The sequence below is a fragment of the Leucoraja erinacea genome, chromosome 27 (genome assembly GCF_028641065.1).
Source record: "Leucoraja erinacea ecotype New England chromosome 27, Leri_hhj_1, whole genome shotgun sequence".
In the NCBI taxonomy this organism is placed as follows: Eukaryota; Metazoa; Chordata; class Chondrichthyes; order Rajiformes; family Rajidae; genus Leucoraja; species Leucoraja erinaceus.
In genome coordinates this window covers 8104958-8122092 of record NC_073403.1, presented here as the reverse complement: position 1 = coordinate 8122092, position 17135 = coordinate 8104958, and the positions used below count along the sequence as shown (strand labels likewise).

The 17135-nt window shown below is 41.6% G+C and overlaps 1 protein-coding gene across 1 annotated transcript in view; it reads right to left on the bottom strand.

Annotated features, from left to right (window-relative positions):
• Window positions 1-2113, bottom strand: part of LOC129710179 (DNA topoisomerase 2-alpha-like) — a 52640-nt gene extending 50527 nt beyond the window's left edge. The window contains exon 1 of the mRNA XM_055656971.1: window positions 1966-2113. Within this exon, the coding sequence (XP_055512946.1) occupies window positions 1966-1992 (27 nt within the window). The 5' untranslated portion in view covers window positions 1993-2113. The remainder of the gene's footprint in view (window positions 1-1965) is intronic.
• Window positions 2114-17135: the final 15022 nt, after the last annotated feature.

Here is a 17135-nt window from a genome sequence, read left to right as displayed (position 1 = left end):
TTTTCTCAGTTAAATGATGTGTTTGGAGGGGGTAATCGTTTTGAATGCTAAACTTTTTAAATTCCTGAGTGAAAGGACAGCGGACACCTTTCGTTTTGGGTGAAGTACCAATAGTTAGGGAGAATATCGAGGGATGAGCAGAATGGGAAATCATAGAGAGAGTGGTTAAAGCAGAAGGGTGGGAAGGAGATATAACTTGTGCATGATCATATTGGAGCTGGTGCAAAGTTGAGGATTATGTCTTGAATGTGGAGGTTGGCAGGGTGAAAGATGACCAATTCTATTATTATTTTCCTAAGAAATAGACTAGACATGAACTAGAACTGCACTGATTCAGTCTGTTCTTAAATATGCATGTCATGTTCATTTATCCAGACCAGGCTAACAAAAAAAATGTATTTCTTTAAAAAGAACAAAGATACATAGGCCGACAGCAGGATGAAAAAGATCAAGGGTACATGGTTTGTGTGGCAGGCATCAGGATGTTTGAAAATGCCACACATTCTTTCTAATGGAGGTCTTGGAGCCAAGGAAATGGTTGAATGAGTTGAGGCCAATTCATTGGTTATATGTAAGAGGGAGTTAGATGTGGCCCTTGTGGCTAAAGTAATCAGGGGGTATGGAGAGAAGGCATATACAGGATACCGAGTTGGATGATCAGCCATGATCATATCGAAGGGCCGAATGGCCTACTCCTGCACCTATTTTCTACGTTTCTATGTTCCTTAGAGAAGGCAATCCTTGATTTTCTTTGTGCACAGTAAGTTTATTTTCAAATGTAATAATACAAAGGCAGAATTATGCAATTTTGTTTCTACTCCATTCAAGAAATCACCAGTGCTAACATTTCTATTTCAGATCTGCAGTTTGCATATCATTTTCCATTGTTAATTTCAGATATTTCTCAAGAATTACCCACTCCTATCATCAGCTCCTTTTCATTTTTTATTTCACTCCCTTCCATCTTCTCACAGACCTTCTCCTGTTCTCTCATTCCCTTGTGTTCAAAACATTCCAATTCTGATGGCTGATTGTCAAACCTGAATAACTGTGTTATTTAATTATTCAGATAGACATACGAATAGGCAGGAGATGGAGGGATAAGGATCACTGCAGGCAGAGGAGATTCGTTTATCTTGGCATCATGTTTGGCAGACATTGTGGACTGCAATTCTTTGATCTAGGCAAGAGCAATGTAAACCTCACATCATTGCTATTCCACATCATTCAAATTCGTCTACGTCCTGTACTCCTTCCTCCAATTCCTTGCGTGTTTGTTCCAGTGATCCCGCCGGATTCTCCTTCTCATCTGTAATCATTGATTTTACTTCTCAGACAGCCAAAACATAGCAACTACAGGCAAGTGGAATTCAAATGTGATGAGAGGGTTTGCACTAAAGCACTTTCGATGCCCAACTGGCATTGATAGTTGCGTGCACTAATCAAATTTGTGCCATCCCGAGCTAAAATCCGATGTAATTGTTAAGGAATAAACCATTTGAATTCTGTCAAGTCAGTTGTTTATGGCATGATCTTCAGTTTCCGTTTCCTCTTCAGACAAAGAAGCAAACAGGAGACATGTTTTAAAACCATGCAAAAAAAAGAGAAGTGTGCATTCGTTTATTTAAACGCCGATCTCTTCAGAAAAAAACGTTTTCTATCCGTATTTTTTGTTTTGCAATAAAACAAATGTTGATGCAGGGTTTGCTCTCCCCTCCCCTCCCCCTCCAGCCGCTACTCGACCCGCTGGGTTCCTCCCGCAGATAGTTCGTTGATCCAGCAAACAAAGTCTCCAAAAGTTCATTTTTGACGGGGGGGGGAAACAAAATCGCACATTTTGCATTTTACAATCGACGCACGGAAAACAAAACAAAAACCGATTTCCACACAGGCTGCCGACCGTAATCTCAACAAAGACGATCTGAAGACAATACAATACATTAAAACAAAATAAGTCACGCTTACTCGCAGGGGGCTCGATATCAGATCCATAGTCGCAGTGAAGAGTGCTTAATCAAGCTGCTGGAAGATGTTTATTTGGTGCGCGATGTGTGTGCGGTCGCAGCGGACGGCTCCGAACCCAACGCTCCGCGCTCGCGCCCAAACGCTCAATGAAAATTCAAAACGGCCGATCGCCGCGCCGCCAGCTCCAGCCCGCCAAAACTGGAGCCAATCACAGGACCGCTTACACTCCCCTCCCCCCCTCCCCCGAGCTGTCACTCCTCTAGGATCTTTGATCTTTGCTGTCAACGGCGCAGACTTCGAATCTGATTGGTCGCCGCGGCCGCGGATGCGAGGTGGGTGATGGGAGATGTAGTCCTTACTCCTCACGCAACTTGGGCGGCGCGGCGGTGGAGTCGCTGAGCTGCCTCGCAGCGCCAGGGTCCCGGGTTCGATCCTAGCCCCGGGCGCTCGTCTTGTACGCTGTTTGTACGCTATAGGATCTTTGGTTTGTACCTTCACCCCTTGACCTGCGTGGACTTCCTCCGGGATCTCCGGTTTCCTCCCCCAGTCCAAAGGCGTGCAGATTTGTTGGCGAATTAGCTTCGGTAAAATTATAAGTTGTACCCTTTATTTAGCAATGTTACAAAATTTTAACATTTTAAAAGTCAAGTCTGCAATTTATCCCATCAGATAAAGCACAACAATAAGTTTAATTTGACACCTAATTCACTTTATCTTCAGTATTAAAAAAGGTTATGGCCATTTTCATACTCTGAAATTAGCATCTTGTTCCCTATTGATTTTCCATTGACTTAACACAAAAGCTGTGATCAAGAACAGTGAAATGGCCATAGCTTTATTAAAAATTAAGAGAACTGAAAGAAATTTTCAGTTATTATAGATTGAAGCATTCTGAAACAAATATTAAACAATCTTACTTGGATGACCTGGAATTAAAGCATATAATTAGTTAGCTACCCAATTGTTGCTAATTCCAAATTTCAATGACTACATCTAAACATCTATCTATCCATTTCTTAAGAATAGATTAACATTTTTTAATAGCCTAAGTGTCCAAAAAACATTCACACAAGAATTCACAATAAAATATGATTTTAAAATCTCATTTTCATTAATTTATAGGCCAAATGGAAGGAATTTAGTGTTCAATTGCTGTAAATGAATGGCCATTTAAATCAGCTTTCGAGTGGGATCCTGTCCCATGCGATGGTTTGGAACGTTCCCATTGCGGTGAATTTGTACCCCATATGCCCAGAAAAATACTGCAGGATTTAATGGGCCCCCAAATCAGCAACTGTACTCGCAACATAAAATTTTGTATAAAGCGCTTTTTAATGTAAATATAAACAGCCTACCTTGCACATTAATCTTGTGTTGGACCATGTCAAAGGCTTTTTGAAAGTGCAGATATACCACATCTGCTGGCTCTCCCTTATCCATTCTACTGGTTACATCCTCAAAAAATTCCAAAAGATTAGTCAAGCACGATTTCCCCTTCATAAATCCATGCTGGCTTTGACCAATCCCATCACGGCTTTCCAAATGTGCTGCTATAACATCTTTAATAATCCACTCCAACATCTTCCCCACTACCGATATAAGGCTAACTGGTCTATAATTCCTCGTTTTCTCTCTCCTTTTCTTAAAAAAAGTGGAGTTTGCCTTGTCAGCCACAGTTGAGCCGCCTTTTATTTTTTTGCCAGACAGGGATGAACAATTTCTGGAGTTCATCCATGCGGTCATTAAATCTTCGCCATTGCATCTCCATCGTCAACCTTTTAAGTATAATTTGCCCGTCCATCCTAGCCAATTCCTGCCTCATATCTTCAAGGTCTCCCCTATTCAAGTTCAGGACCCTAGTCTCTGATTTAACCGCGTCACTCTCCATCTAAATGCAGAATTCCACCATATTATGGTCACTGTGGCCTCAAGGGGCCTTGCACAACAAGATCACTAACTATTCCGTCATTACACAATACCTAGTCCAGGATGTCCTGCCCTCTAGTCCGTTCCTCTATAGATTGGTTTAAAAACCTATCCCGTATACATTCCAGGAAATCCTCCTCCTCAGTATTGCTACCAATTTGGTTGGCCCAATCTATATGTAGATTAGTCACCCATGATAATCGCTGTACCTTTGCTACACACATCCCTAAATTCCTGCTTGAAGCTATCCCCAACCTCAAGGAATGTCGGTCCTCTCATAATTAAGGTGCAACCCGTCCCTTTTGTACTGGTCACCCCTGCCCCAGAAGTGATTCCAGTGATCTAGAAATCTAAATCCCTGTTCACTGCACCAACTCCTCAGCCACGCATTCAGATCCTCTATCTCCCTGTCCTTATCCTCATTAGCACGAGGTACTGGAAGCAACCCAGTGATAACCATTCTAGAAGTCCTGCTTTTCAGCCTTCTACCTAGTTCTCTGTACTCATGTTGCAGAGCCTCCATCCTCTTCTTACCCACGTCATTTGTTCCTACATGCACAACTACTTCCAGCTGCTCACCTTTCCTCACAAGGATGTTCTGAAGTCGGTCTGAGACATCTTGGAACTAGGCCCCATGGAGACAACACACCATTCTCGAGTCTCGCCTGTCGCCACAGAATCTCCTGTCCGCACCTCGGACAATGGAGTCACCCACCACCCACCAATGCTGACTCTGCCCGACGTCAGAATCAGCATTGAAATTAGAGTTACAGACCTGTCGGCCGTTCGGATTGGAAGTGTCATCTGCCCCGGCAGCTCCCAAGAGGCACTTCCACAGAGGTCTCCTGCACTCGCTTCATCCTCTTCTTTTCCGTCTCTACCCATCGCACCTCCTGCACTCTTGGAGTGACAAACTGACTGTTGGTCCTGTCCAGGAAGCTTTCATTGGTGGCACCATACAATGCAGCCTTGACAACAGTACGTCTCATCCCTTTCTTCTTTTTTTTTTTTTTTAAGTCTGTTAGGGCACAAGGTATTGGGGGTAGAGTGCTGACATGGATAGGACATTGATTGGCAGACAGAAACAGAGTAGGGATTAACGGATCTCTTTCAGAATGGCAGGCAATGGCTAGTGGGGTACCGCAAGGCTCGGTGCTGGGACCACAGCTATTTACAATATACATCAATGATTTAGATGAAGGGATTCAAAGTAACATTAGCAAATTTGCAAATAATACAAAGCTGGGTGGCAGTGTGGACTGTGAGGAGGATGCTATGAGAATGCAGAGTGACTTGGACAGGTCGGGTGAGTGGGCAGATGCATGGCAGATGCAGTATAATGTGGATAAATGTGAGGTTATCCACTTTGGTAGCAAAAACAGGAAGGCAGATTATTATCCAAGTGGTGTCAAATTGGGAAAAGAGGAAGTACAACAGGATCTTGGGATCCTTGTTCATCAGTCAATGAAAGTAAGCATGCAGGTACAGCAGGCAGTGAAGAAAGCGAATAGCATATTGACCTTCATTACAAGAAGAGTTGAGTATAGGAGCAAAGAGGTACTTCTGCAGTTGTACAGGGCCCTAGTGAGAACACACCTGGAATATTGTGTGCAATTTTGGTCCCCTAATTTGAGGAAGGACATTCTTTTTGCTATTGAGGAAGTGCACCGTAGGTTCACAAGATTAATTCCCAGGATGGCGGGACTGTTTTATGCTGAGCGAATGGAGCGGCTGGGCTTGTATACTCTAGAATTTAGAAGGACGAGAGGGGATCTTATTGAAACATATAAGATTAAGTGTTTTGAGGCAGGAAACATGTTCCCGATGTTGGGAGAGTCCAGAACCAGGGGCCACAGTTTAAGAATAAGGGGTAAGCCATTTAGAACAGAGATGAGGAAACACTTTCACACAGAGTGGCGAGTCTGTTGAATTCTCTGCCTCAGAGGGTGGTGGAGGCCGGTTCTCTGGATAATTTCAAGAGAGCTAGATAGGGCTCTTAAAGATAGCCGAGTCAGGGGATATGGGGAGAAGGCAGGAATGGGGTACTGATTGTGGATGATCAGCCATAATCACATTGAATGGCGGTGCTGGTTCAAAGGGCTGAATGGCCTACTCCTTCACCTATGGTCTATATAATGGAGAAACTAAAGTCCTCCCATCCCAGAAAATGCAGGAAATACTCAACAATTAATATTTCAGGTCATTGATATTTCATCTCTGTCTGCATTAAAAGCGATGTTGGCTTTCCATTAATGCAGAGATGACCAGTAGAGGGCACTGTTTGCGTGCAAATAATCATGTACAGTTTAAAAAGGGGCAATTTAAGTACAGTTTATTTCACATGCACAAGTGTGGTTAGGTACAGGTAAAATCTTGCTTGCAGCAGCATTGCAGACATTAAGCAGCGTTAAGGCAACATAAAATAAAAATACACAAATTCTACAAGTCCGTGAAATGAAAAACACTGTGGTGAAGAAAAAAACAAGACAGTAATACAAAAATACACAATTGGAAAGCATTGGTAGGGAAAGAGGTAGTCCATTGGGTTTTCTTGCCGAAGTAGCATTAGGGTTTTGCAGGTTGGTCTAAGAAACTTATGTTGACAGATTGACTGATTGATATAAATAGCAGTGAAATGGGCCCTTTGGCCCACCATGCCGACTGTCGATCACCCAGTCACATTAGTTCAATGTTATCCTACTTTTGCATCCACTCCCTACATGCTAGAACAGCAAATAAACCTACAAACCTGCACGTCTTTGGGATGTGGGAGGAAACTGGAGCATCCAGAGGAAACCCACGTGTTCACAGAAAAAATGTGCAAACACCACACAGAAAGAACCCATGTTCAGGATTGAACCTGGATATCCTGACACTGTGAGATGGTTCTACTAGGTGCGCCACTGCACTGCCTTAATACCCGAAAAAAATTAGTTGTTCCTGAATCTGGTGATGTGGGACTATAGGCTTCTGTGCTTTCTGCTCAACAGTAATAGTGGAAAGAGGGTAGGAGATACAGAAGCACAAGGTTTTCTCTCATGTTTAAGAAAGAACTGTACATGCTGGGAAAATCAAAGGTATGCAAAAATGCTGGAGAAACTCAGCGGGTGAGGCAGCATCTATGGAGCGAAGGAAATAGGTGATGTTTTGGGTCGAGACCCTTCTTCAGACTCAATCTGATCTTCGTGATCACCATGGAATAAATCCCCACCCATAAAAAAAGGCCCCCCCCCCCCCCCCCCCCCCCCCCCCCCCCCCCCCCCGGTATTATATATTAAGAGGACCTTGATACTTAGCTTTCTGGTCATCACAAAAGATTCATCTATTCTCCCCATCGATACTGATAAGAATGCCACACCAGATGACTGGTATCAATAGCTTTAAAGTATCTTAAATTAAATTGTGCACAGGTTGTTTTGCCAATTAGAAATTTGGTTCTTATTTTAATAAACATTTCTAACCCACTTGAAATTCATAGTCCACTTGAAGTTCAGAGTAAGTGGAATTCATGCAATAATGATAAATATAAATGATGAGCACAAAACAACAAAATCCAAGTAGTGTCAATTAATATTGAAGTACAGTACAATAATGGAATAACTGAATGAGGTAAGAGTACATGGCAGCACCTCTGGGAATGGGATGCAAAAACAGCATATTTCTAATTCTAGATGCTCCATTCACATTTGTTGGGAGGAAATTTGTTTTTCAGCGTATAAAACATTTGGTATTCAGCATCAATTAAGTTTGGGTTCTAAAGAAAATGTGGCAATTGTGTGGTATTTTACACAACCATAGGACATTACATTAGCACTCTACTTCAATGAAAGGTTTGGATGTGTAGTCCCTGTTAAAAGGCAGATAATTCTGTGCCCAATTTGTATACAGAAACTCTCCAAAGTAGCTGTAATACAAAGCAGATCTTTTGTTTCTTTAGTACTGTTGATTGAATTTGTTTATATTGATCAGAGTGCAAAAGAGAATATTCCCATCATTCCTCGAAGTGGAACCATATGATTTATTATGTTCACCTGAAAAAGCAGTCAGGGCCTCAATATGACATCCCTTCTGAAAGCCAGAATCTCCAGTAGCATAGCACTCCAGTGGTATTATTAGATCTTGACCCTGGAGCAGGTATTGAGCCCGAATCAATGATAGGAGATTGCCAGCAACTAATTCATGGCTGACACACCAGTATAATTGGCAATATTTGATGATGTGTTGGGTTATATTTTACTAACTTGGCATAGGATGAGTGATTGGAAACAGCATACACGCTTGATTGCATTGATGAAGGAAATGAGTACTGATAATAGCAATTTATTGACTGATAAATCAATTAATTTACTGTTCTACTGCTCAACTCCATGCATCTTGTTATCCGGTTGATTTATCAGGTCTTTCACAACAAAACCTCTGCAACATAGAAACTTAAACAATAAATAATAAAGGCAGTAGGAGCATTAAAACATAATGAAAGCAGGACCTGGCTAGTAAATTTTACAATTTTAAAGCTATGAAAGATATATTTTTTTCCCTTCAGTCAACTGACATCTCCACTGGTTTTGCATACTTTCTTGGCATTAGCTTTCCTGCTAATTGCTCAAAATCGAAAGTGCTGAATTCAAATCCTATCGCAGCAACTGGGGTGTTACTAGATGACTGCAAAATAATAATCATCTGCTTTACTCATGGCCCCCGGGGAATGAAATTTCCCATTCTTCCCTGATCTAATTTTTATTGGGTCCAGACCCATGAAGATGACTGGCATCTAACTGCCTCCTCAGCACCCAGGACTGACAATAAATGCCAGACTTGCCAGTGATAGGTGCCTTCTGTGAACATGTTAAAAAGTCTTCATTTCCGACTTAAATAGAAGATACGTTCAAATTGTTGTTTTAATTAATTGGGTAGGAGCCTCTCAGGCTTCTGTTATGATCATTAGATTTTGTTTTCCTTTAGTTATACGAGCAAGCTGCCCCAAATATATCTGCAGTATAGTTTTTAAATCTCTGCTTTTCATTTTAGGATTTGCCGAATACCTAAAGCCTGGGGCAAATTGGTTCCCTGTTAGCAACTGTGTAATGAGTAATAAATTGTAATGCATGCCTTATGAAAGTAAACTCAATTAAACTGCACTCATTTTTTTCCTGTTGACGTTGGGAAGCTTGGTCTGATTGAACATCAGAAATTCTGTTTTTTGTGTTTCACAAAAGTAACCAAGACAGCTTGTGTGGGAGTTTTTCAGACAGCAAGGAATATGTGCAACCTGGCAGCTTTGCAGTGTAAGTTTCCCCAATGCACTGCAGTCTAATTGTTATTTGAAGGAATGGCTGAGATTTACATTTAGATTTTTTGGGGAAAAAAGTAATAATGATCAGAACACACCTTGTGTCTCCGAGTAACAGTGATCCCTGGACCACACGAGTAACACAGTTAGCTTCATTAAGGAATAAATGCCATTCAGACCGAATGAGCCATCTTGGTGTTTTTGTTCCATTTGAGGCTCTTCTCACCATTAACCACGTCAATCCATTCACCTATCCCTTTCTCCACCACCTACGGTACTTTTGTCATTCAACTTTATTACATTTCTGCCTCACCTCTTCATGGGAGCGTGTTCCACTTTCTAACCATTCTCTGGGTAAAGTCATTTATTCCGATTCAGATTAGTTTGTTGTAATAATAATTACAATAAACTTTATTACGGACTCGAGGTCCAGACAAGGGGCAACATTACATAAAAATGCATTGCATATTAAAGAAATATCATTAAGTACATATAAAATCTTAGTATATCACATAAAAGCATCATAAATTATATTTAAAAAAACACACTACACGTGTTAAAAATCCAGATTAAAAGAATGATCAATGTCCTACAACGAAACAACGATACCAGTGTCTCCACAGCTGGGATTCGTAGCGTGTAGTGCTAACCCTTATGTTTGACAAGGCCACAATAATTACATTTTTAGAGTCATTTATCCTGCATATGAATTTATACATATGATTTCTTAGGATAGCTTCTAAAGTACTGACTTCTGCAGCCACAAACATATTACTGGCACAACACCATCTAGGTTTCCTTAGCAGTGTTCTCATGGCATCGTTATATACCACCTTTAGTCTCTGCAAAATTGTCTGTCCATAGTTCGACCACAGGTGCGCAGTGTAGAGTGGTGTGCAGTACGCTCTAAATAGCGACATCTTCACCACATCTGCACACGCACCAAATTTACGCAGGAGAATTTTCGCCTGTATATACAGCATGCGTCGTTGCCCATAAATATCCTCATCATCCGTCATTTGTTCTGTAATAAAATGCCCTAGATATTTGACCTTATTACAGACACTAAGATTGTCAGACAATTTAAAATCAGGACATTTTAGACATTTATCCTCTTTGGTTCTACAGATCATAACAGCACTCTTACTAGCATTATATTTAATATGTTCCACACCATACACAGAACATAGTAAGGAGCTGCTGGAGACCAGCGCTAGATGGACTAAAGACCACAAGATCATCTGCATACACAATATGGTTCACTAAAATATTACCGATCACGCACCCAGTATTACAGGCTTTCAATCGTTTGGACAGATCATCAATATATAAATTAAAAAGGACTGGGGACAAAATCCCCCCTTGTCTAACACCATTGCTAACCCCAAATGGGGCTGAGACCCTATTGCCCCATTTTATTTGCATAGTCTGGTGGGCATACCAGTAGGCCAGAATTGTCACAATGTATTTAGGCACCCCTCTTTGACTCATTTTACCAAACAGGTTTCTGTGATTAACACGGTCAAAGGCTTCGGAAGCATCAATAAAACACATAAGGATTGAATACACTTCAGAGTGAACCAAGTCAACTCTGGTTCATATGAAAGTCTTTATCATCAGGGGAAGTGGACATTCTCTTGGAAGCCATCTTGACCCATCATTCCTCAATGAAAACTTAAAGTACATCAAGCTTTTCTATTTTTAAAACAACAAATAACGATTAACTACTGTTTCAAGGGCCATAATTACCAGCTTAGTCATAGTTAGAGTGATACAGTGTGGAAACAGGCTCTTCAGCCCAACTTTCCCACACTGGCCAACATGTCCCAGCTACACTAGTCCCACCTGTCTGTGCTTGGTCCATATCCCTCCAAACCGGTCCCATCCATGTACCTGTCTAACTGTTTCTTAAACATTGGGATAGTCCCAGCATCAACTATCTCATCTGGCAGCTTGTTCCATACACCCACCTGTGTGAAAAAGTTTCCCCTCGAATTCATATTACACCTTTTCCACTTCACCTTGAACCCATGTCCTCTGGTTCTCGATTCCCCTACTCTGAGCAAGAGACTCTGTGCATATACCCGATCTATTCCTCTCATGTTAAAACAAATGTAGGTCCCTTGCAGTCAGAAACAGGTGAATTGATCATGGGAAACAAAGACATGGCAGACCAATTGAATAACTACTTTGGTTCTGTCTTCACTAAGGAAGACATAAATAATCTGCCGGAAATAGCAAGGGACCGGGGGTCAAATGAGATGGAGGAACTGATTGAAATTCAGGTTAGCCGGGAAGTGGTGTTAGGTAAATTGATTGGATTAAAGGCTGATAAATCCCCAGGGCCAGATAGGCTGCATCCCAGAGTACTTAAGGAAGTAGCTGCAGAAATTGTGGATGCATTAGTGATAATTTTTCAAAACTCTTTAGATTCTGGAGTAGTTCCTGAGGATTGGAGGGTAGCTAATGTAACCCCACTTTTTAAAAAGTGAGGGAGTGAGAAAACGGGGAATTACAGACCAGTTAGTCTAACATCGGTAGTGGGGAAACTGCTAGAGTCAATTATTAAAGATGGGATAGCAGCACATTTGGAAAGTGGTGAAATCATTGGACAAAATAAGCATGGATTTATGAAAGGTAAATCATGTCTGACGAATCTTATAAAATATTTCGATGATGTTACTAGTAAAGTGGATAAGGGAGAACCAGTGGATGTGTTATATTTGGACTTTCAGAAGCCTTTCGTCAAGGTCCCACATAAGAGATTAGTATACAAACTTAAAACACACAGTATTGGGGGTTCAGTATTGATGTGGATAGAGAACTGGCTGGCAGATAGGAAGCAAAGAGTATGAGTAAACGGGTCCTTTTCAGAATGGCAGGCAGTGACTAGTGGGGTACCGCAAGGCTCAGTGCTGGGACCCCAGCTATTTACAATATATATTAATGATTTGGACGAGGGAATTGAATGCAACATCACCAAGTTTGCGGATGACACGAAGCTGGGGGGCAGTGTTAGCTGCGAGGAGGATGTTAGGAGGCTGCAAGGCGACTTGGATAGGCTGGGTGAGTGGGCAAATGCATGGCAGATGCAGTATAATGTAGATAAATGTGAGGTTATCCACTTTGGTGGCAAAAACAGGAAAGTAGACTATTATCTGAATGGTGGCCGATAGGAAAAGGGGAGATGCAACGAGACCTGGGTGTCATGGTACACCAGTCATTGAAAGTAGGCATGCAGGTGCAGCAGGCAGTGAAGAAAGCGAATGGTATGTTAGCATTCATAGCAAAAGGATTTGAGTATAGGAGCAGGGAGGTTCTACTGCAGTTGTATAGGGTCTTGGTGAGACCACACCTGGCGTATTACGTACAGTTTTGGTCTCCTAATCGGAGGAAAGACATTCTTGCCATAGAGGGGGTACAGAGAAGGTTCACCAGGCTGATTCTTGGGATGTCAGGACGAGTATATGAAGAAAGACTGGATAGACTCAGTTTGTACTTGCTAGAATTTAGAAGATTGAGGGGGATCTTATAGAAACGTACAAAATTCTTATGGGGTTGGACAGGCTAGATGCAGGGAGATTGTTCCCGATGTTGGGGAAGTCCAGAACAAGGGGTCATAGTTTAAGGATAAGGGGGAAATCTTTTACGACCGAGATGAGAAAAACATTTTTCACACAGAGAGTGGGGAATCTCTGGAATTCTCTGCCACAGAAGGTAGTTGAGGCCCGTTCATTGGCTATATTTAAGAGGGAGTTAGATGTGGCCCTTGTGGCTAAAGGGATCAGGGGGTATGGAGAGAAGGCAGGTACAGGATACCGAGTTGGATGATCAGCCATGATCATATTAGAAACATAGAAATTAGGTGCAGGAGTAGGCCATTCGGCCCTTCGAGCCTGCACCACCATTCAATATGCCGCTATCCAGTCTTTCTTCAAAAGACAGTCCTGACATCCCAGGAATCAGTCTGGTGAACCTTCTCTGCACTCCCTCTATGGCAATAATGTCCTTCCTCAGATTTGGAGACCAAATATTGAATGGCGGTGCAGGCTCAAAGGGCCGAATGGCCTACTCCTGCACCTATTTTCTATACACCTCTACAAGAATACCTCTCATCCTCCTGCGCTCCAAGGAATAGAGAATCTGCCTATTCAACCTCTCCCTAAAGCTCACACCCTCTAGCCCTGGCACCATCCTCGTAAATCTTCTCTGAACCTTTTCAAGCTTGAGAAGCATCTTTCCTATAACATGGTGCCCAGAACTGAATACAATATTCTAAATGCAGTCTCACCAATGTCTTATATATATTTTGAGCATGGAAAGATAACCTTGCAAATTTACTAGGGGAGTACACTGTTAGTGCTACGACATTTCTGAATGTTTAAAGACCTTCGCTGGGACAACTTAATGGATAGAATAGAAGCTTTCGAGGACAAACCAGACACCCAAAATATGCCTCTTGTTACTGTGATGAGGGATGGGTCTTCATTTTCAGCAGAAATTTAAGTGACAAGACCCTCTATGCAATGAGTGAAAAATCCAAATTGCTGGAATAACTCTGCATCTCTGGAAAACATGGATAAGTGTTTTGGAATTGGGACCCTTCTTCAGACTAAAAAAGGTTCCCAACCCAAAACCATGTTCTCCAGAGATGATGCCTGACCCACTGAGTTATTCCAGTTTTTTTTTTTGTAAACCAGCTGCAGCTCCTCATTTCTCTCTTTGTCATTGTTTGCAGTAGGAGGAAGGAAGTTGGAAGAGGGTTGGGGGCAAGATAAAGCCTGGCCAGTGACAGGTAGATACAGGTGAGGGGGTCATTGGCAGATGGGTGGTGCAATGAGTGGCAGGGATATGTCGTTAACTACATGCTAATACACGAGATGGCCACTTACCATATTTCCATCATGCCACCGAGACCTATACCACCCTGGCCACACACTCATTTCACCCCTGCCATCGGGAAGAACATCCAGGACCCTGAAAACTAACGTCCAGGTTCAGGAACAGCTTCTTCCCTACAGCCAGCAGACTATTAAACACTGCAACCTCCTAATAAGCTTGGACCTACATAGACTATTATTGTACGATTATGTGAGTGAGTACACACACTGAACTTTTTCTCATTTATTATATTATTTACAGTGTACTATGTTTACATATTCTGTAGTGCTGCTGCAAGTAAGAATTTCATTGTTCTATCTGGGACATGACCATAAAACACTCTTGACTTTTCCTGTTCTCAGAGGTTTCAATGAGGGCCAATTAATATGACTTCATCTATTGTTCTAAATGATTCTGAGCAGAATACTACATTCAATGACTCGCTTTGATAGCCTTAAAAGTATCCTTGCAAGTTAAATTGTGAATACGTTGCTTTGCTGTTTTCAAGATTAGTTCTTATTTTAATACATATCTATCCACATAAATCTATAACTCGTGAATATTCCCTAGCAACCAAGGTGCAATGAAATTCCTTGTTCACTAGAAGCTCGGAGTAAACAGTTCATACAGTAATGATGACTGCAATAAATACGATTTAGAGTGCAAAGCAGCAGAATGGTGCAAGATTGTACTGCAAACTAAAAGTATTGCAAATTAATATTGGAGTACAATAACAGAATAGCTGAATAAGAAACATAGAAAATAGGCGCAGGAGTAAGCCATTCGGCCCTTCGAGCCTGCACCGCTATTCGATATGATCATGGCTGATCATCCAACTCGGTATCCCATCCCTGCCTTCTCTCCATACCCCCCCGATCCCTTTAGCCACAAGGGCCACATCTAACTCCCTCTTAAATATAGCCAATGAACTGGCCTCAACTACCTTCTGTGGCAGAGAATTCCACAGATTCACCACTCTCGGTGTAAAAAATGATTTTCTCATCTCGGTCCTAAAAGACTTCCCTCTTATCCTTAATCTGTGACCCCTAGTTCTGGACTTCCCCAATATCGGGAATAATCTTCCTGCATTTAGCTAATCTTCCTGCATCTAGCGTAGAATAAAGAGTAAGAGGTATAAGGTAGAATAAAGAGTAAGAGTCCATGTCAGAATCACAGGGAATTGGATGTAAAAACAGCATTTTTCTGAATTTGGCTAACATTTGTAAGTAGGAAATAAGAAGGGAAAAACAGGAAGCAATTTACTCACGAAGCACAAAATTCCCCTGGCTGTCCTGGGACCTTATTTGAGAGGGTAACAAACATCATGAAAACAAATGGAATACAAACAAAATTATACTTTGTTAATAATCATTGTTGACATTATTAACACAGTTGATTAAAGAACTTGGTTGAAGGAACAAAGATACAATTATTATTATTAAACTTAAAAATGACACAAGGAGAGGCAGGAAAGTAAGTTGAGAAGAGGACATCGGGAGATCGAACCACGATCTTGATGAATTGAAGTGGCAATATCTTGAGATTGTCTGAAGAGAACCAAAGGTACAAGATGCAATCAGTCTGAAGAAGGGTCCTGTCCCAAAACATTTGTCCATTCCTTCCCCAGATGCAGCCTGACCTGCTGAGTTCTTCCAGCACTTTGTGCTTTGCTCAAGCTGCAAGTGTGCTGCATTACAGATTGGTATTGCTCATCGATATAGTCTCTCAGATAATTCTTAGAATAGATGTACTTATTTGCAATTTATAAATAGATTTGGTTTTTATTATTGAATACAACCAAACAACCAATTAGTATAGGAAGGAAACTAGAGTTACTCGAGGGATCAATATCTGGCAGTGTAAGGTATAACCTTCTGATAGATGTCTGGTCCACAAGTGATTTCCTTTCACATTAATTTCTGTCATGCTTTCTCGCATTGAACCTTGTCCAATGAAGCAGCTGATCTAACAAATGTCATAACAAAGTTAATTATTAATCATAGATTAATTAGATTTTCCATCTTTCCCATCAAAGATTTTGGGTTTCAGAGGATCGTCTGCAACATTTTGGACTGATGTTTATGGAGATTTTTACAAACTATAGGCTGCAAAGTTAAATTTCAAAATGCTGAAAATACACAGCTGGTGATAATTTTCCAATGTTCTATAGACGCAGGATCAGTTCCTGTGGATTGGAGGGTAGCTAATGTTATCCCACTTTTTACGAAAGGAGGAGAGAAAACAGGGAATTATAGACCAGTTATCCTGACGTCCATGGTGGGGAAGATGCTGGAGTCAATTATAAGAGATGAGATAGCCGAACATTTGGATAGCAGTAACAGGATCGGTCCGAGTCAGCATGGATTTACGAAATGCTTGACTAATCTTCTGGAATTTTTTGAAGATGTAACTAGGAAAATGGAAATGGGAGAGCCAGTGGATGTTGTGTACCTGGACTTTCAGAAAGCATTTGATAAGGTCCCACATAGGAGATTAGTGGGCAAACATTTGGAGGTAGAGTGCTGACATGGATAGAGATGTGGTTGGCAGACAGGAAACAAAGAGTAGGGATTAACAGGTCCCTTTCAGAATGGCAGGCAGCGACTAGTGGGGTACCGCAAGGCTCGGTGCTGGGACCGCAGCTATTTACAACATACATCAATGATTTGGATGAAGGGATTCAAAGTAACATTAGCAAATTTGCAGATGACACAAAGCTGAGTGGCAGTGTGAACTGTGAGGAGGATGCTATGAGAATGCAGGGTGACTTGGACAGGTTGGGGGAGTGGGCAGATGCATGGCAGATGAAGTTTAATGCGGATAAATGTGAGGTTATCCACTTTGGTAGAAAAACAGGAAGGCAGATTACTATCTAAATTGCGTCAAGTTGGGAAAAGAGGAAGTACAACGGGATCGGGGGGGTCATTGTACATCAGTCTATGAAAGTAAGCATGCAGGTACAGCAGGCAGTGAAGAAAGCGAATGGCATGTTGGCCTTTATAACAAGAGGAATCGAATATAGGAGCAAAGAGTTCCTTCTGCAGTTGTACAGAGCCCCAGTGAGACCACATCT